The sequence below is a fragment of the Anser brachyrhynchus genome (genome assembly GCF_964034855.1).
Source record: "Anser brachyrhynchus genome assembly, chromosome: 1".
NCBI lineage: Eukaryota > Metazoa > Chordata > Aves > Anseriformes > Anatidae > Anser > Anser brachyrhynchus.
In genome coordinates this window covers 79,676,996-79,697,289 of record NC_137694.1, presented here as the reverse complement: position 1 = coordinate 79,697,289, position 20,294 = coordinate 79,676,996, and the positions used below count along the sequence as shown (strand labels likewise).

The 20,294-nt window shown below is 39.7% G+C and overlaps 1 protein-coding gene across 16 annotated transcripts in view; it reads left to right on the top strand.

Moving 5' to 3' along the window:
- Positions 1-18,800, top strand: part of SOX5 (SRY-box transcription factor 5) — a 297,930-nt gene extending 279,130 nt beyond the window's left edge. For all 16 annotated transcript variants that reach the window (XM_080561930.1, XM_080561933.1, XM_080561931.1 and 13 more), the window contains 4 exons: positions 1,797-1,905; positions 2,781-2,954; positions 9,485-9,701; positions 13,016-18,800. In XM_080561930.1, coding sequence (XP_080418056.1) covers positions 1,797-1,905; positions 2,781-2,954; positions 9,485-9,701; positions 13,016-13,319 — 804 coding nt within the window. In that variant the 3' untranslated portion in view covers positions 13,320-18,800. The remainder of the gene's footprint in view (positions 1-1,796; positions 1,906-2,780; positions 2,955-9,484; positions 9,702-13,015) is intronic.
- The last annotated feature ends 1,494 nt before the right edge of the window (positions 18,801-20,294 follow it).

Here is a 20,294-nt window from a genome sequence, read left to right as displayed (position 1 = left end):
ACATACAAATTTGTGAACTCTATCATTATGAAGTTGATGGCAAATAGATTTTTGGAGGAAGAACTGTTGACTTGCATTGTGTGTCTGAGATCCATTTGGAAGAGATACAAACTCAATTTATTCCTGACGTTTTGTCTGCTCACAGGCTGCTTTGGAAATGAGAGTTAAGTTAAACTGCTAAACCAAAGAGTTTGGTAAAGCTAAATGCCTGAAAAGTTCAGGTGCTTATTTGAAGCTTCTCCAGGCTTTCTGGATCTGCTGTGCCTGGGAAATGTTACCGAAAGCCACTTGCTTGTGATAGATAGACTGACTGCCACATGGGATTTTCTTGCAAAAACCAAGAGGATAATCCAGCTTGCACTGTTTCAGCAGTGATACATCTGGTTATAGACAGAGCACAAAAGTGATCCATAATGAAAGTGAATGTGAGGGGGAAGAAATTTAACCTAATGTTCCCTAAACTGTGCGAGCCTAGCCACTTGAGCAGATTAGCCTCATTTCTAAAACTCTTAAGGAAATCTTTGGAAAATGGCTTACATAAATTTGAACTGTTCTTTGAATTGCAGATGCAGGGACATCACATTGAGGGAAGCGTTTCTGTATTCATATTGTTCTCATTTCTGTTTTCTTCTATAATACAACCCGGTGACATTATTAGGCTATACAGAATAGTTGTAAAGTCTCTGGTTGCCGTGTGAAATCTGAAAGTTTTTTTGTCTGTTGATCTTTTACAGTCTTCAGGAGTGAAACAGATCAACAAAACAGCAATCTTTCTTTCAGGAAGAAGCTCAAAAGACTTTTTTCAACTGGAGCCACTTTATTATAATTCAGCATCATGTCATTTTCTTAGCTTTGCAAAAGGCACAGTGCCTAACATTTTGAAATGTTAGTATTGCTTTCCTGAAAGATTTATTTTTAAACATATGATTGTCAGGAAGATAGAATGTTTATGAGTAATATACACAGGGAAAACAAAAACAGTTGGAAAATGGAACACCTTTGTATTTGTAAGGTCCAACAATGCAGAACGAAGAGAGGTATTTTGAAGAGAACATTGGAATTAATTGCCCTGGCATGTTGTTCTGGCAATGTCTGTAGACACTACTGCAGCCTGACAGATTAATTGGCAGCACGCACTAGCCTGTTGCAATCCAGGGTTCACAGATAGTTCTGAGTATGTGAATGACGGACGGGCTGTTAGGAGGGTTGGGCAAAACAGTCTGAACAGAAACACAAACCACTGCCTAAGTATCATGCTTAGTTCAGGCTGACCCTTTCCTGAGGCCTGAATAAGTTCAATTTAAAGTTCTTGGGTTTTTCCCCCTATGGTTGCTTCCTAAAATACCGCCTTTAAAAAAAAAAAAAGGGCAAAGTTACTCATGTCTCTGCACTTTGAGTTCAGGCTGGAAATAGAATAAAACAATAAATATGTTGCACAAGAGCGTGTATCATCTAAACTTCCAGTCCAGCTTTGCAGTCCCAGGGACACAGGGAGTTGAAGTATTCTTCAGATGTGCATCCAATTTTATCATGCTCAGCTAAACCAATCTTTTCAACACTATGAAGTTAGCTCATCACAAGCTAATAAGCATATTTTAAAAAAGTTTGGTAGAGTCTGCAACCATACTGTTTCCAAAAAAAATAGTATGATGTATTCTTAAATACCTGGCTCAGTAAACTGCTGTGAATTAATTGTTATCCAGCTTCCCTATCAATCTTCTACATTACCTACAAACTTTGCGGTTACAATAGTTAATGATTTTCCTGATCCAAATCCTGCCATCTTCCCCATATAGGACAAAACAACACTGGAGACCCTGACTCAGCAGCTGGCAGTAAAACAGAGTGAAGATGGGAAGTTTAGCCACGCGATGATGGATTTCAACATGAGTGGAGATTCTGATGGTCAGTACACATGGCTTATCCTTGTTTCTAGTTTTATGTGTACATATCTTTGGGATCTAGGGGACAATCCAAGTGTTTTGGAGGTCTCTGAGGAGTTAAAGGGGTTAGCAATAAGTGGCTATGGAACAAGGGGGGAAAAAATGATTCCTCATGTGGTGTTTTAAGTCTGGAGGTGATTTTTAGCCTTCTGTTTTGTACGCTGTACATCTCAAGGCAGGTCTAAAAATGTATTTCTGATGGTGGAAGTGAATAAAGGAAGCAAATAAATGTGGGATGCGATCATACAGTAAATCCATGAATTACAGACCTGATCATCCATGGATGGTGCACACTCTTCATCTGTGGGAATTTGTTTGGATTTGATGAAGCAGGCTTAATGTTCTTTTCTTTCTCTGCTGTTGCTTATGTTGTTATGAAGGGGTAAGCGTAAAAACAGGCAGATGTGTAAGTATTCAATCGCTAGTTAGAGACTTGCTTAAGAAGAAACACCTGATGTTACCATACATCACACCATTGCCATCACATTCTGTAAACAACAAAGGAAGAAAGTAAGAAGAAAATTTACATTGATAAGTGTTGATTTTAGGTTATTAAGTAGTAAAAGATGTCTTAGGAAAGCTGTTCAATATTTTATGTTAAAAAACAATGGGAACACTTCATCAAGTCTATACTATGTGATACTGAATCAATAGAATAACTAAAAATTAGTCATTATACAATATACAGTATTTCCTACTGCTTCAAGTAAAAGAAACACCATTAACCTGTTTAGAACACTGACTCATTTAATGTGCAGCACCTGACTTAGGTTATTGATGGCAGAAGCAGCTGTATGATGAAACACAAGTTGGGAATGCTTTTCTCTTTCTTTTTAGGAAGTGCAGGAGTTTCAGAATCTAGAATTTATCGGGAATCCAGAGGGCGTGGTAGTAATGAGCCCCATATCAAGCGCCCAATGAATGCATTCATGGTATGGGCTAAAGATGAACGGAGGAAGATCCTTCAAGCCTTTCCTGACATGCACAACTCCAATATCAGCAAGATACTAGGTAAGATTGATAGAGCACTGTTCTTCCTGTAGCAAAACTCAGCACTTTTGGTGGAATAGAACTGAGCACCTGACACAACTGAATTACTGTCTCTAGACTCTCTACTTACCTGCTTAATGACTGCATCAAGGACAGCAGCTACACAAACTTCCACCATGCTGCCCAGTGCTATACGTTAACCATAACCTGAAGTGCTCTCGTGACTTTGTAATTACTCAGATTGTGGTGGTGGTTTTGGTGCAAAAATGTGAACTGAATGGATAAAACTGGTTAGTTCATTTCATTAGGCTGTTGAACAAGCACAAAATGACTGCTATCATGTATTTGTCCATGTATTTCATCTAACTAGATTCTGTGGGGTAGCACACCACAGTATTTGATGTGTGCTTTAGCACTTTCTGTTCAAAGCAATGGCCACTGGGGAAAGATCCTAAAATACATCCTTTTATTTTATACACTGACAGTTCTAAATTATTTTTATTATGTTCCTGTTATATTAAATTTCCCTTCAGTGCATGATCTCTATCACAAGCTGCTTTTATTCTTAACATTCTGAAAAGAATTCTGAAATCAAAAAAGAAACATCAGAACTAATTTCCATATCCTTAACTCTTCACATCTCAAGCAGTATTTGTCATGAGCAACATCTACCAAATTTCATGCCATAGTTTTCCAACTTTTTACTGCTTGCTCAGATTCCCAGGACCACATTCTGTCCTGAGTTATTCCTCCGTGGGATGCTGAATGACACAGAAGGTGAATAACTGAGGATTTTTAAGGACATTGAATTACTCTTCTGCAGGAAAAAAAACAAAAACAAAAAACAAAAACTGTGACCGTGTCAGAAATGGTGCATTTTTACCAACACATACTGTGTTACAGAAACTGAGCATCCATCATGCTAGTGGGTAAAAGCTTAAGCAGGGGCCACATTTACCTGGGCTACAGGTTTGGCTGGCTTTACAGAGATGTAAGGCAATTGTAATGGCAGCATTAACCAGTTGCAGGGCTGGTAATTCGCTGAGTTTAGTCTGGTCAGGGGTTCGAAGTTCAGCCTGATTAGGGTGGTGTTATGAAAAGTTAGCAGGGGGCAAGTGGAAATGAGAAAAAATTGGTCAGAGGCAGAATGCATTAGCTGTGGATGGCAGACATGATGATATTAACCCATGATTAAAAGGGTGGTACAAGATGATTAGATTAGTTATGGGAGCAGGATTAGAAGGCTAAATAGGTTATGTTGATGGTAAAATAACCATATACTGGTTAAAAGGGATTATACTGGTTACAGGTGTATGATGTGATTAGTCTGAGGACAGGGCAGTAATAGTTTTGGCCTGTTTCTAAATTGAGAGTGGTCCTGGTTAAACCTGTTTTTAAATAATCAGGTTCAAAAATCTACAAGATCATTCTGAATGGCCCTTTTCATTTAGAAAGTACAAAGAGAGCTTGATGTTTTCCCTCTTAACTGATTGTTTTGGATAACAACCTCCGACAGCACGCTGCTAATTCATTCTGCTTAAAACAGGCGCTTGAGCTGGGCTGACATTTTACGCAGTCTCTGGGGATCCTGGTTGACATTTTAAAGGGCTTCTAAGCATTTTATAATACCCTAAAATCTGGTTTTAATAAGACATTCTGCTGAAATTGTTAACATAAGGAATCACCTTTTACTATTTGGCGCTAGATCAGGGAGATATGGGGACATCTTTTTCTGATTAGATATACAGTAGTTGGAGTAAAATGTGCAAATTCATTACAGATCCTGTTGAGGTGACAGACAGTATAGCTGACTCCAAACTCTTTACTGTTTTGCTGCCAGATATGGGGAAAAGCAAGGTTTAAAGCAGGAAGAGATGATGTTTCTATTTCTTTCCAGCATCACGTTTAATTTTTTCTATTCTATTCTATTCTATTCTATTCTATTCTATTCTATTCTATTCTATTCTATTCTATTCTATTCTATTCTATTCTATTCTATTTTCTATTCTATTATTTTCTATTCTATTATTTCTCATCTGCAAAAGAGAGGGATGCCCTGATGCCTTCTTTCCTGACAGGAACGTTGCAAAGGTCTCCCCTCAATTGCAAAAGGCCAGTCTTTTGAAGTCAGCAGGGAGCTCTCTGTTAACTGGCATAGGGTGAGCAGCCAGAAACTTACAGTTCAGCCGGTATTAGGGGCTCTTTATTAGATATCCACAATTTTTCCTTACCATTTTTTAGCAGTGCTGCTGCACATTGAGGTCAGAAAGCTCATTGTCACTGAGAGTGGGTTAGATGGAGTTGTCACCCATCAAGGGTCATTTTTGTAGTAAAATGAGAGGAGATGCCCTTCCCAGCACTAGCATTCTCTAGGGATTATGTTTGACACTGTGGTATTATGTTTTGAGCATAAAAATTAGATACATGGATTTGTCACTAAATTCATCTGTGCATACGTTTGTCATCCATCTGTTCATTGCAACTTAAACTTGTGGATAATGATTTTTTTTAGTAAATTGTTAAAAAAGTGCTAAAGTGGGTCTGCTGGACCCTATCAATTTAATAATACATTGTTTAGATGTTTTTGTAAATATTTTAATTAATTTCACTGATAAATTTGCATAAGGAGATTAAGAAGTTAGACAGTACCTTCAGAAATTCTCTCATAGATGCATATGTGTGTGAATACATGTGTATATGCATACCTATAATTATATATGTGCTTGTGTGTGTGCAAGTATTTTTTAAACAAAAGCAGCCCGATGCAGATACCCAGATTGAAAGATACCAGTCCCGTGGACTAAAAATTAGGAAGTATTATAAAGAGCTGAAGATTCTTGACAGAAAGACTTGGCTCAAAATCAGTGGTCAGCAGAGCTGTGAACCCCACTGAGCGCACACGTGCGTGCACCCGAGCACAAGTGCGTGTGCACTGGTGGGTGCCTGGCTGTCTGTAGCTGCCGGTGCCGGACTCAGATATCTGGCTGTCCTCATCGGCCCTGTACAAGCCCCACGTGGTCACAGTTCTAAACTGTCCTAGCTCATGTTGGGGGCAGGAGCCACGTTTGGTGCTGCAATGTCTAGTAATTTCAGCGTTTATTTTCTGAACAGTTCAGCCAGCAGATCAGGGAGAGCTGCGTGAGAATCCTGCCTGTCATTATGTATGCATACAGGGAGGGGATGGGCTCATGTTTTTGTAGTCACGGAGAAAAGCCTTGCGTACTTGACCCACTCAAAGCTTTCAAACACAGATGGTAAGCAGAAAGCTCACCAAAGAGTGTAAATCTTCCCTTAAAAAAAAATAAATAAATAAAAATCAAGATATTTCGATTACACCTTATTTGGGCTTGGGTTTACGCTAGGCATAGGTACCCGTGTCTGCATGCATGTGTATATTGTTTTTTATGTCAATCACACATAAAGGTATTGCAAATATATTTTGTCCAAACACAAGGGATTGTCAACCTGTTTTAGTATGCTGATTGATGATACTCACTCTTACCTTAGCCTGCCTGCACATGCAAATGTCAGGATCGGAATAGTATATTCTTCAGAATTTCAAAAGTTCATATTTAAGACCAGTTAGAGAGCTGCTTGGATTTTGCATATTAGTAAGAAAATAAATGAAAATGCTAAAATGTAAAAAAAAATAGGATTTATCATCAGAAAATGTGCACATTTTCAAAATTTATTTTGACAGCACTGTTTGTTTAATTATTTATGATACTTCAAAACATACTAGTAAATTATATTTAGTGTATTTTGCAAAAACAATAATGTCATAGTAAGAGTAGGTATCACTGCAGAAGGCAGCTATTAAAAATTTGCTAGGAAGAGAGGTGAGACTGCCAGGATTTTTGTTGCATTGAGTTTACAGCTTAGGAAGGAAAAACATAACGAATGACGTTTATGTATAAATATTGTATGTGTAAGTGCATGTACAAATATTATGCATCAAAATTTCAGTTTTTATGGCCCTGATCCTGCAAAGACTTATGTGTTTGCCTAACTGCATCTACTATTTACAGATCTTTTCACATGAGGGGGTGGGAATCTGCCTGTTTAGGTCTTCCTGTAGGATTGCAGCAAGAAAGCACAGTGGAAGAGGTATTGTGTTGAGACAGAACATTTTCATGAAAATTTTGCAAAAACTGATTTCAATTTCTACCTTTCTGTGTGTTCGTCTCAGAACATACGTGACTATTACTCAGTTCCTGAGCTGCAGATCCCTTCACAGCATGTAAAACAAATGTCAAGATTTGTTTAAAGTCAGTGAGGTTTTCAGCTTTGCTATTCATAAATAAAAACTGTTTCATCAGTAGGAAATGGGGCTGGAGTGTTTTTTTAAGCCACCAGGACTACAGCTTGTTTGTGGTTAGAGGACTCTAGATTTAGACTAAATTTCATTATTTTCTTCGTACGCTAAAAAGCCAATGTGCTGTTGTCTAAGAAGTAGAATTTGGAAGTAGACCTGCATCTTCCTGTGAGAGCTGTATAAGCTTTACCCTGAATTTTTGACATCATTCAACACAAGCCCTATCTATGTTTCCATCTTGCACACTAAGTCAGCATTAGTAGGTGTTCAGTGTCTTGGCAGTCTCCACATGTTTATCACTATGTCATTTAGCCTGAAATCTTGGAGGCACTACAAGTGGGAAGTTGGTGTCACTTTTTCTAGTCACTCCCTTTGCCAGAAAAAACATGGGATAATTTCCCTGCAGGAGACAAAGCTGCTGACCACGATTCTGTAGGCAGAGTTTTGCTACCCTGTCTTAACACAGAGCCATGTCAGGGATGCTTGTGCTGAGCTACCAAGTCTGTTTGGCATATGAAGTACCACGCAGGAGTTTCAGATCAAATCTTAGAAACAATCCATTCATGCTGATACGATGCTGCGCCTAAGCTAATAACAATTAGCAGAAACATTGAACTGTCTCCCATTCCAGAACTAGTTGGAGGATTTCTCCATCTTATATGTGAAAAAAATGATGTTTTTGACTCCACAGCAGTGTTTGCTATAAAAAAGGATGTCCATTGTTGCACCTCTGAGTAAGGACACCATGATTTCCAATCACTTGTCTGTCATTGTGAGGCCAAGTTGGGTAACCCTTTGCACCAGAAGCCCAAACTACAGCTTGGACTAAAGATTCAAAGAGCACTGGGGAAAATGGTGTCAATAATCAGAAGGGGCCTTTCTGGAGGGAACGAAACTATTTTCTTGCCCAGGAAGGGATAACTCTGTTCTCTGTGGTGAAAGTCTTGGGTACACAGTGAGCTAAGACCGGCCTGAGTAATAGCATGAGCTAAGTACAGCATGAATAACCATAAAAAATGAAGAAAAAGAGGAAGTCAAGTATGACATATGACATTATGGGCCAATTAAATTGAGAAACTGTTCAAACTTTTTTTTTTTTCTCCCAATGGGAAAATGGACTATTTTCCAATAAAGTTTTCCTTCTAGGCCACATGTTTCACAGCTTGGACCATTCCCGTGCTTTTGAAATGTATCGTACCCTGAAGCATTTCTATAGTCCATGGAAAAATAAAATAGGATAACTAACTCAAGAAACTTTACTTTCTGCTTCCATGCTATATCATTTAAACAATATTAGTTTATAAATTTCAGGAGGTATTTGAAAAAAAATAAATGAAGTCTTCTTTATTTTCCTACCTCAAATATCCACATTAGCATAGGAAGAATGTCAGAAAACAGCCTGGCAATCAAGCTATACTGCAGCTCCATGGAGAGGTGTGCCGGTATCCCAGTGCTCTTCCCTTCATGACACATACTAATTTCTTTGTTAAGATGGAGCTGGCAGTGCTCACCAGGACTTGGTCTTGGAGTTAACACCCCACTGAGACACATGGGATAGCTTATAGCTGTTAGAGGCATTGCTTCAGGATCTTTGCAGGCTCCTGTACCCAGCAGCGTACCATCTATGATCAATTCATGTTCTTCTTTTCGTGAACCTGGCAACTAGAAAGATAAGTTATTTGTAATGAAAGACTAAGCTGTAGACATGTGCATATCCAGAGTTTATTCCTGATCCAGCTATGGTGAAACACAGCAATTGGATCACAGCAACTGGGATTGCTGCCTCCTCTAGAAGAGGAGGTGAAAACAAGACCATGGCCAAAGGAAGGTCTCAGCAGAGTAGGCTTGATGTACCTGAGGGTTCTCTGACTATTCCACTAAACTACACTGCCTAGTTTTCTCAAAAGTGTCAGCGTCTGCTCGTTATCAGGATGTTACTCTTATTGATCATCTGAAAAACATCACCATTTAGAAAAGTTTCAGTAAAATAGTGAGTGAAAGCTTTGAGTATTATCTCTGTCTGCCTCATGGCCATACTCAAGAGGTTTACCAGTGAAATGCAAACAAGACCTGACCCTTGTCTAGAAGCTATGACAGATTCCCGGCCCAAAGCGATATGACTGTCAGTATCTTGTTCCAAGTGACCTACTTGCTTCTCTGTCTTTTAGTGCTTGTGGATGAGTAGAACCTCATTTCTTGTTCGTTCTTTTTTTTTTTTTTTTTTTTTTTGTGACAGGATCTCGCTGGAAAGCTATGACAAACCTAGAGAAGCAGCCATACTACGAGGAACAGGCCCGACTCAGCAAACAGCACCTGGAGAAATACCCAGACTACAAATACAAGCCAAGGCCGAAGCGTACCTGCCTTGTAGATGGCAAAAAATTACGCATTGGCGAGTACAAGGCTATAATGCGCAACAGACGCCAGGAGATGAGGCAGTATTTTAATGTTGGGTATGGGACCTTTAAAAACTAACACTCATTTCAGCAAAAAAAAAATATATTTCAGGGAGAATTCTTAATTCACTGTGGTAAATGTTATATTTTATTGGCAAGAACATTATATATTGCTAACAGAATGTGAAGCTTATACTTTAAAACAATGTGTTCCAGGAGGAAGTTAGGCAGCTAGGGATTTTTTGTTGGCTCTGCTGTACGTTCATCTTACAGTTTCAGCCAACTGTCTTCTTTCCACTCTGATCATGCAAAAGAAGAAAAAAAAACTTAAGATTTTCCAATGAAATCTAAATCTTCTAATAAAGTCTTGTAAGTACTACTTTATTATGGGACCTCAGAGAGTGTATCTGAATGGATCTATGGTAGTGTCTATTAGTCCAAAAGCCAAAAATACTAGTTTGCATTCAGTATGATCTATTGCAAGTGGTCTGAACATATTGAACTTGAGCTGGAATATGGACTTGAATATCAGGCATGAAGTTGTCTCCATGGTTCATCATGATGGCATTTGTCATATTAGGGAGTGTCTTCCAATTCACTAAGCTAAATGCTTTGTGTTGAGTATAAATTTCAAGTAAATTTCAAGTAAACTCTTAATAGATCAGCTTGATATGATTAAACTAAAATCTGCCTGGAAAACTCACATGTCTTTTCTCTCTGGAAATTCTACTTGGTTTTGATTACTGCAGATCGAAATGATCAGAAGTAATCAAATATTCTGCAGTATTTCTATATTCACTCCAGAAAATTAAAATCCACACATTCGTCTTAAAAAAAAATAAATAAAAAGCAAAAATGGCAACAGAATCAAGCCTCAGAAATAATGGAATTTGTGTTCTGTTTCATCTCAGACTGAATTTGGAATCATTTTAATATTAACTGAATTGAGCTGCACATCTCTTTAGTTAACAGCTAGAAGTAGCAATAAAGGAGAGAATATCTGTCCAGCAACTGTTAAGTGTCATCAGACTGTGTTTTAAACAGCTACAGTGTGCACTGTTGTAATAAGCTGCTCAACAGAGAAATTTGAGCTGCTTAACCCTGTGGTGCTGGCAGGTCCAGTGATCCCAATGGTAAGCACTGAAACAAACACAGGGAAGTCAGCCAACATTCGGCATCAAGAGATTAAAAAAAGAGGAGGGGGGGCCTTCTGGAAAAAGAATAGGTGACAACAGAGCCCCCAAAACACTGCTTATCTGGTTAACATGCATGCTTCATCATGGGAAAAAAATTAACCTTGTAACGCTCTGTATATTATTTAGCTTTCCAAACAAGGCTGACATTGAAATCAAGACATTTCTGGAGATAATTTGCACAGGGGCATCAGAGCACAGAACCTGGGGTGAAATCTTCACAGAAGTTACTGACAAAATGGCCAGTGACCGCAGTGGGGTCAGTGTTTGATGCTGGGAGTCCCAGCACTCTGCAGTTGCATTCCTGGTTTTGGTTCCCCATCTGCTGCATCACCTTGCACAGGTCATGTAGGGCTAAACTTTCAAACACAAATCCAGCTCCTGCTCAGGCACCAAAGTAAATGATGGGGTTTTCTAAGAGCTCTCGTTGTGCCAGCTGCCTGGACATACTGAAAACCTGCCTGAAAGCCTGAGAGTGGGAAGGATTGGGCATTTTTTTCAACTCTTGTACTTAATGCTTTTAGGTCTTACTGTCCTCATCTTTAATGGTTATATGGTAAGCTCACCTCATCCTCTGGAGTGGACATTATATAGAAGTGGAAAAATACTATTCTTAAATTATTTAATATTTGGAAAGGACTCTGAAAAGCACCATTTAAGTGCAAAGTATTCTATTGTTAAATATTAAAAGCAATTTAAGTGTGCTGAATCTTGTTACGGAAATGCTGACTCCAGAAAAACAAAGCCTTCCTTTGAATTAAGAATAAAATGCAAATTAGACCTGCTCCCTACTTTAAGAGTTATGTCTTCAGCTGAGACAACTTATACTTGTTTCAGAAACAAGGAAATAATGATTGTACTGACAGTGGCCTCGCTCGAATGGCAGGCAGGAAGTATCTGAAAATGCAGCTAGCAATTCCAAACAAATGTAAAACTATTTGGCAGAGAAAGGTCTTTCAGGATCACTGTACTGTGCAGGGCTTACTGTACAGTCAGGGCACAGCCAGGCAGGGGAACAGGGGAGGGTTTCATTCTTAATTACGAATGTTCATCTCAAGAGACTCTGCCCTGTCTCCTGTGGCAAGGCTTTTCAGTGCAGATGGACACACCGCTGATGACATTACAATGTGCAGCATGTACTGAAGAGTATTACTGCAATGGAATTACTTCATGCAGCAAGGAAACAAAAGGAGCATGAATTTTAAACCTATAGGCTTGTTGGGTCCCTGAAGCTTCTCAGGGAAATAAACGCTGGTATAACGCAGCTAGTGTTCTTATGCAAAGGGAATTTCTATGGCCTGGAATAATTCGTCTTTCATTATTGCAGACAGGTTTCCGAGGCTTAGACGCTGTATAAAGGCATCCTATAGAGAATTTTCTGAAATGCTCATGTAGCTTGCTTGCTTTTTATTTATGTTTAAATAATACATGCTTCTGTTTTAAGTCTGGCTTTTCCCAATTTTGATCCACCCTGCTTCAAAGGTTCTGCTTTTCACAAGTGCCACTCACTGGAAACTATCACCTTCCAGTGGGAGGCCCTTAGTGATCATCCTGTAAGCCCATGTTGGCCCCAGAAAACCCACTGTCCATCTCCCTAACAATGGCCAGGTCTCTGAGTAAGTGTGGAGCAAACACTGCCTCATCAGTGAGACCTTGGCTTTCTGCTGACCCACTGGTACTTCCCTACAGCACCTCCCCTTTCCAGTGCGAACTACCTAGCCCTCACTTCATTTCTCCTGTTGGCAATGTGTTACTTTTATTTCTAGTGCTGTCATTGTCTTACTATGATTAGCTAAGATGAGGATTTTCAGAATACAAGTTTTTGTAAATTGGGCCACAATTGAAAGGGTGCTTGCTTTTGTCTGGCAGCTTAGGGGACTCAGTTGACTCAGTAAAGTTGCATCACAGGTAGGCAAGCTGAAGCTGTGTAGTTCAGGTACAGCTACAGATGTTTACAAAGGTTGTGTTTCTTTAGCAGTGAAGTTGGTTTGGGCTTGCTGTTCATTTCAAGAGCATCAGTTGCTGAATCTGGAATCCTGATAGAAGGGTTGTCATGCATGGGCCAACCAGGAGCTCCCTCTGCATCCCCAAGAGCATGTGCTATGGGCTTGCTATCATACTTAGGACCCTCTGCTCCTTCCAGTATTCCAATGTTCTTTTACTTTTTCTCCACGGCAGGCAACAAGCACAGATTCCCATTGCCACCGCGGGCGTAGTTTACCCAGGAGCCATCGCCATGGCAGGAATGCCTTCCCCACACCTGCCCTCTGAGCACTCGAGCGTCTCCAGCAGTCCGGAGCCTGGGATGCCCGTCATCCAGAGCACTTACGGCATCAAAGGCGAGGAGCCTCACATCAAGGAAGAGATGCAGACCGAGGATGTCAATGGAGAAATCTACGATGAGTATGATGAGGAAGAGGATGACCCTGATGTTGACTATGGCAGTGACAGTGAAAATCACATCGCGGGGCAAGCCAACTGATCAGGGTCCAAATATCATGTGACCTACAGGACTTCAAGGAGAAAAGAAAAAATAAATAAAGCCCCATCTGGTTTATCCTTGCCAGTGGCCAAGCACATTAACTTTCTCATACACTGACTGTTACTTTAACTGTTAGTCTTAACTAGTTGGGACATCAGCTGACTAATAGACATCAGCCTGCATCAGAAGAAAAAAGGCTCAGAAGAAAGGAAACAAAGACAACGACGACAACAACAACAGAATGATATAAGCTATGGGTAAAATAATGCCAGTAATTCAGCTGCTATACCCAAGCACTGAAGTCTTACCCGTCGACCTTTTATTATTATTATTTTTTTTTCAAATAAACTTTATGGCTGTTTGTTCTACAATGTTCTAGAAATTCTCACTCAGGTACACAGTGCCAACAAGTGGCTTGTGAATGTGTTTTGTTGTTTTGTGCTACAGTTTAAAGAGAAATAATTTTTTTTTTTGGTAATGCACCTGACAGGAAAGAAAAAAAGACAAAATTCCTTTTCCCCTTCTGTCTCCTCCTCTTCCTCCCTGGCACGTCTGGGTCAGAAGCGTGTGTGTGTGTGAGTGTGCAGGCATGCATGGCTGGCAAGGAAGGAAGTGGGGAGCCTGTTTCTGTTAACCCCAACAAGCAATTATTTCCTTTCAAGAGAGGACTTCTCTTCATCAGTTGCACACCATACTGAGTCTTTGAGCAAGTGCCAAATTTGTACTACAGCGCTGAACTAGTCCAATTGCTTTTTTTTGGTTGGTCTCTGTTTTTGTTTTTCTTGGTTTCCTTTTGCTTCCTGCTCTGTCTCAAGTTAGGACAGTGTTGTATCTTAGACAATCCCTTGAAGAACCTGATATACCAGCAGCTGGTGAGATTAGACATATATTTTTGGTTTTGGTTTTGGTTTTCAAAGGAAACTGTAGGTGCCATTCTCAGGTGAAAAAAGAGAGAGAGAGAGAGAGAGAGAGAGAGATAAGAAATTTAGAGAAAAAAATATTTTATGATCTTGGATTTTCATGTGTGCGTGTTTATGGTACTAATAAGAATAATATTGGACTATTGTGAGCAAAAAGCATGTTCCGAAATGAAATCCTGCACCCTCCAAAGGACTTGGTCTGTAAGGAGCCTTTGCTTTTCATTTACACTTCAAGTGGCAGCATATAGAACATAAAAAAAGGATTGTCCAAAACAGGAGTTGTTCAGCACAGGACAGGCAGCTGGAAATGTTAACTCCTCGCTGAGCATAATTAGGTTACTGTGATGTCCAGTTTTAATGAACTTGTACCTACGGGGTTGTTGAGCACTGATTTCCAATTCAAAAGGCAGTTGTTGTGTTTATTTTTTTAACTGGCATTTTTTCTCCTTTGCACTTGCAGAAATCCATTTTTATCAGTAGGATGTTTGTTTAGGAAGGAAGACTAATAGCTATGAAGAACTTTTCATATTCAGAAAAGGCATGTAAGAACCCCAGCCTTTGCAGTGCTAAGTTTCTCTTGCTGCTGCCTCTCACAGGTAGAGAAGTTGTCTCCTGGGCTGTAATACTTCCAGTGTTGTTCTAGAGCCCTTAGATACATTGCTTGTGCAGCTTTGCCTTCATTGGGTAACAGCTACCAGGATGAGGGAGGCAGATTTACACAAGCGTAATGCTGAGCAGAAGTTAGCCTACTGTAATCTCAATAAGGTAACTGAATGTTACACTATATTTCAGAAAAAGAATATAAATACAAGTGAATCACGGAGTCTCCTTTCATCTCCTCACTCTGATATTCCGCTAGAAAGAAAGGACCCAGGTTCATGTAGCAAGACAGAAGCATTAGATCTAAACCAACCAACCAAAACAACTACCTCTCATTTCAAGCAGCAGCTGTCCAGTAGATCCTCTCTGCCTTGAGAAGGAAAGTCTTAGGATCGTACAGAGAAAAAAAGCCTTCCTCTGAATCAGTTTTCTAACCGAGGGTGCCACCTTTGTGTGGCTCACTGGAAAATTCCTGCTCCTAGAGAGACTCATTGCAAGCATTCACTTTAACTTGTGAAGATAGCCCTGTGTATCTTTGTGCCAGCCAGATCCCAGCCCAAAGGTTCACCAGAAACATGGTCTTCAGTACTTGGCAACACTGATTTTGCAAATGGTTCCTTAATCAGGCAAATTTAGACCTCAGAGTAATCAGCCATTTAAGTCTAGGTGCCGGGTGGAAAGGGCAGGTAGCAGGAGGGGCTGGGAAGGACGTGGGGTCTTCCTTTGCCTGCTGGAATACCACTTGAAGTGTAACTTGACCTCTGCAGACCTTGTGCAAAGCAAACAAGAAAATGCCATTGAAGAGTTAGGACAGTAATCTGGTGAGCGGTTTGGACGTGTGTTAGTTTTACCCTGCAACATCTGTTTTATTTTTCTCCTTGTTTTCCCTTTTTGATGTCCACCTCTGCCTCACAAAAATTCTTTTCTATTTTCTCTCTCTCAGAAGATTTGCTCTGAAGTTATGCTTGGAGTAGCTGATCATATCCTCCATGTCAGAGAGGGTTCTTTTTGTTTGTATTTTATGACTGTGTTTTTTTGTTTTGCCTTTTTTTTTTTTTTCAGTTGAACTGCCTCTTCTTGCTAGTGTTGTAATGGTAATTATAATAATAATAATAATGGTCAGCTGTTCCCAGATTAGTAAATTATGTATAATTTATTTTATTCCCTCCTTCCTTTTTTAACTTTATTTTATTCTGTTCTAATTTGGCAGTGCAGCAAATGAAGCTGTTAGGCTATTTAAAATGGGTACCCCTCCCCACCTTGCCTTTTTATATATATATAAATATATATATATACATATGAAAACAAATTGCTTCTTCTTCTGCTCACATCATTCCTCTTTCTGTTATTTTAATTTTGGCCCCAGCCATGTCAATTTCTGATGTTTATTATGATGGAGTGAATTAATGGGAGTGTTGTTTTCAATCTTAATTAACTTCTGCTCTCTCATCACTTATTTTAGTTATTTAATTACACCAGTCATCTAGAGCCAATTTTTTTGAAGCACTCTGTTTGGATAAGAAGGAAAAAAAATAGGCAATTGTTTTTATATCATTATTATGTACAATGTGAAAACAGATATTTGCTCCCTTTTTTTTTTTTTTAACTTTTAAATTTGTTCCCTGTCTTTGTGAACAAATTACTTCTGACTCTTGTGGGTTCACCTCACATTTGCTGTATGCTTGATTTCCACCACGTTATAGAGACTCTCTGGTTTAATTGTGTAATGTTGGGCTACCAGAATACTTTGTTTTAGCTCCAGGTAGGTGCCACTGCAGCAGGCATGATTGGAGCAAGTCTTGGACATGTGGGCTGGAAAGCCGGCCTCGGTGAAGTCGATGGAGAAAAGGCTCCTTGACTTCAACAGGACCGAATTTCAGCCCTGTACTACATCAGGGCTGCAGGAGATGCTCTGGAGATGCTCTCGAGGTGGCCCCATCCCAGTCGGCAGGGTCCGTCCCATGCCAGAGGGCAGCAGGACTGAGCTCTGCCCTCATCACTTACCGTGTTCGCCTGAGCTAAGGCTCCGATGAACGCTGTGTTTGTTACCTGCACATTTCCATCTGAGAGACTGCACTAGAGCCTAGGGTTTGGTCAGGCTATTGGAATGGGTAGCTACAGCAAACTATCTGCCTCCTGCATCTGGATGCTGAAACTGATGCAGCAATGATGAAATAGGAAAAAAAAAAAAAAAAGAAAAAAAAAAAAGGAAAAAGAAAAAAGAAAAAAAAGGCTCTAGAGTCCCAAACCAGCAAAACACTTGTGCCTGTGCTAAGGTTTTGCTGGATCAAAGCAAGAGCGCCCATAAATCCTTCGGCAGTAGAAGACCAGGTTTGAAGATGAGGCCCTATTTGTCCCTCTTTCATTTCTCAGAAAAACGAAACAAGGCCAAACATATATTTATTAAAAAAAAAAAAAAAGTCTTTTTTTTTTTTTTTTTTCCTGGGTTCTCTGCCCTAGATCATGTAGGCAAACCAGGTTAGAAGAGATTAGGGTTGTATTAACCTACAAGCGCATGGAGGCCCTACCACCGAGCTAGGCCTGGCTCCCCCTGCCCTGGGAGCCTGGCGGGCGAGGTGCCGGTGTGGGAGCTGCCGCGGGCCGACGTGCCACCTCCTCCTCGGGGAAGGGGAGCTGCGGCTCAGGAGCTTACAAAACAACAATACCAGCAGTGGGGAAAAGGGGAAAAGAGGAAAAAATAAAAAATAAAAACTGAGGCACTTGCTTCTAAGCTCAACTAAATAACACAGCGTATATCCTTTTTCAATTTATTCATGCCTTATATTAGTAAAATAGGATTTTTAAGTGCATTTAACATCTTTATTTAACCGTTCCGCTGTATTAATCAGGCCCCCAGAAAAGAACACTAGCTATTATTATAGCATTTAATTAGTTTTGTAACCAAATCCTCTTATTACGAATGCATATGGAAGAAATTATTTCTTCGAAGACATTATTTCAAAGATTTGGTTACTGCAGTAGACTCTCTCTTTAATTAAATCATTTTTTAGAAAGTAAATTGTCTTTAACCTTTTTACAGCACATTTTCAGAGTTTTTTCTTTTTAATCCAAAGAGATGAGCTGTTATTGTCCCCGAAGAAGCCTCTGACATCACATTTGTAACATCAAAAATAATTATACTCTGTGGAAACGTAGACCTTACTTAGCAAGAATTCATCTGCTAGAATGAATGGCAACTATATAATATCTTGTGCGTTTAAGGGCATGATTTATCAGATAGGAAGTATTTTTGTCTGCCCACTTCTTGGTAGAATCATATCTTCAGTTTTGCAAAGAAATGTGTGTAATTCACTGAATGTGGATTCAAGTGTATCCTCAATTCACAGGGCATGGGCTGGATGTTTAGCTTGGTTTATATTTACATTTTTTCAACTTTATCTTAACTTGTCAGTTTCCCAGATTGAAGAACATGTCAAGTTCATTTTTTTCTACTGACTGATTTCTCTACTCCCCAGTGTTTTTGTCACTGGTTTGCTGAAACAGTATTTATATAGCTCCATTGGCTCTAAAGCTCTTACTCCTTCTAACATTTTGGATTTTACAAGTGAAATGAAAATAGAAAAGAAATAGAGACAATCAAATGCCTGGAGCTTAAAACAAAGTATGTGCAACCTACCATCTCACTTGAAATTTAATAAAAGAAAAAATTATGTAAATATAACATAGAGTTATAGATTTATATTTTGTTCATAACACATAGTGTAATATAAGTTGTATATTTTCATGTTTTGGTTTTATGTTATCATTCATGCCACAATAAATAAAAAAAACAGGAGTTGATGTACTCTTTAAAAAAAATACAATGTGGGTTGCCACCATCCTGGGTTTTTGTTTTTGTTTTTGTTTTTCGTTTTTTGTTTTTGTTTCTTTTGCATTCCCCTTTTTCAGTATTATTGCCCTGCAAGGCACCAATAAAAACAGCAAATGTGTTCTTTACCTATACTGTGTTCTGTTTCCCACTTATTGTAGCAAAGGTTGTGCTATTTAATTTTGTTGTCAGGAGAACAAAACAGGTATGCTCGAGGAGGAAAACAAAAGGATTTAGGTTCAGCTTTACAGTCCACTCCAAAATTCAAGATTTTCACACAATCACAGGAAAAAAAAATCACCCCATCTTTAAAATACCAGTATTAAGCTAGAAGAAAAAGGTGGTTCCTGAACAATGTAGTGCAGTACTGCAATGACAGGTACCACTCACTAAGCAACTTCCAGTTCAGAGAGGACTTCCTATATGGGGAGATGTAAATCCAGAGGTTTGGCACATGCCCACCTTTCCTGCTTATGTTCACTTCCTGCAGGTTTATCTGTTTAGATACCAAAGCAAATTCAGTAAAATACCCAATTATAAGCACTGATGACACAAAGCTATGAAAAAAATAGTCGTGCTCATAGTCAAAATGTCCCAACATGCTGCCTAAACAGTTCATGAAGTTTTGACAGCAGCATATGGCACAAAGTGGGATGAAATGAATTTGTACCTGTTTTTGACAGTAAGTTATTCTGATGGGTGCTTACTCTCGAGTGCCTACGGCTTGACAGATGCCATTCTATGGTTCCAGATTTCCTAAAGGGGAAAGGCAATATTTGGGAAAGCAGGAGGTGGCACCTGGCTGATGGAGGTCCTACAAACCTGCCCATGCTGCTGTTGTTGTCCTCTGTGCTATTCTTGGGAGCAGGGTGGCACCTAAAACAGCATCCCATCATAAAACCAGAGGTCCATTTTGGCAGCTCCATGATACAGCCTACCATGGGAGGCTCAGCACCCGAAATGCCAGCATCCTTTAGCCCCTTAAAATCCCTTTGTCCTTTGCACATACGTCAGTACATGGTGAGGGGAGCACCTGTCTACCTGACAGAGGAACAACCATGGCCATGCTGGGCAGTGTGACCATCAAGTTGTGCCGTGGTGCACATTCAGCACACTTACCAACACCTGACCTGCTACTTGAGCCAAGACGTTTCGCTTCTTTGCCCTTTTAACAACCATGGCCCTGTAACAAGGACTACCACTGCCACAACTGTCTGACTCTACCCTTGCTGACATGGCACCTACCCCTGAAACACCGCTAATGCCTTGACCTTCTCACTGTGCACACTGAGACGGAGGGACACATGGTTTTCAACTTAAGTGGGCAAGGTCAAGATTTGTGAAAAAAAAAATGGAGTGAAGTCCAGTTAGACACTAAAAGTGCAGCCAAAATTTTTTAAAAAGTGCTTAAGTGATATCGTGGTCTAGACTTGGGAAGGGAAATGATTCTTTCACCAGACAAGTTGTGGTGGTTTTTCCTTTCCTTTCCTTTCCTTTCCTTTCCTTTCCTTTCCTTTCCTTTCCTTTCCTTTCCTTTCCTTTCCTTTCCTTTCCTTTCCTTTCCTTTCCTTTCCTTTCCTTTCCTTTCCTTTCCTTTCCTTTCCTTTCCTTTCCTTTCCTTTCCTT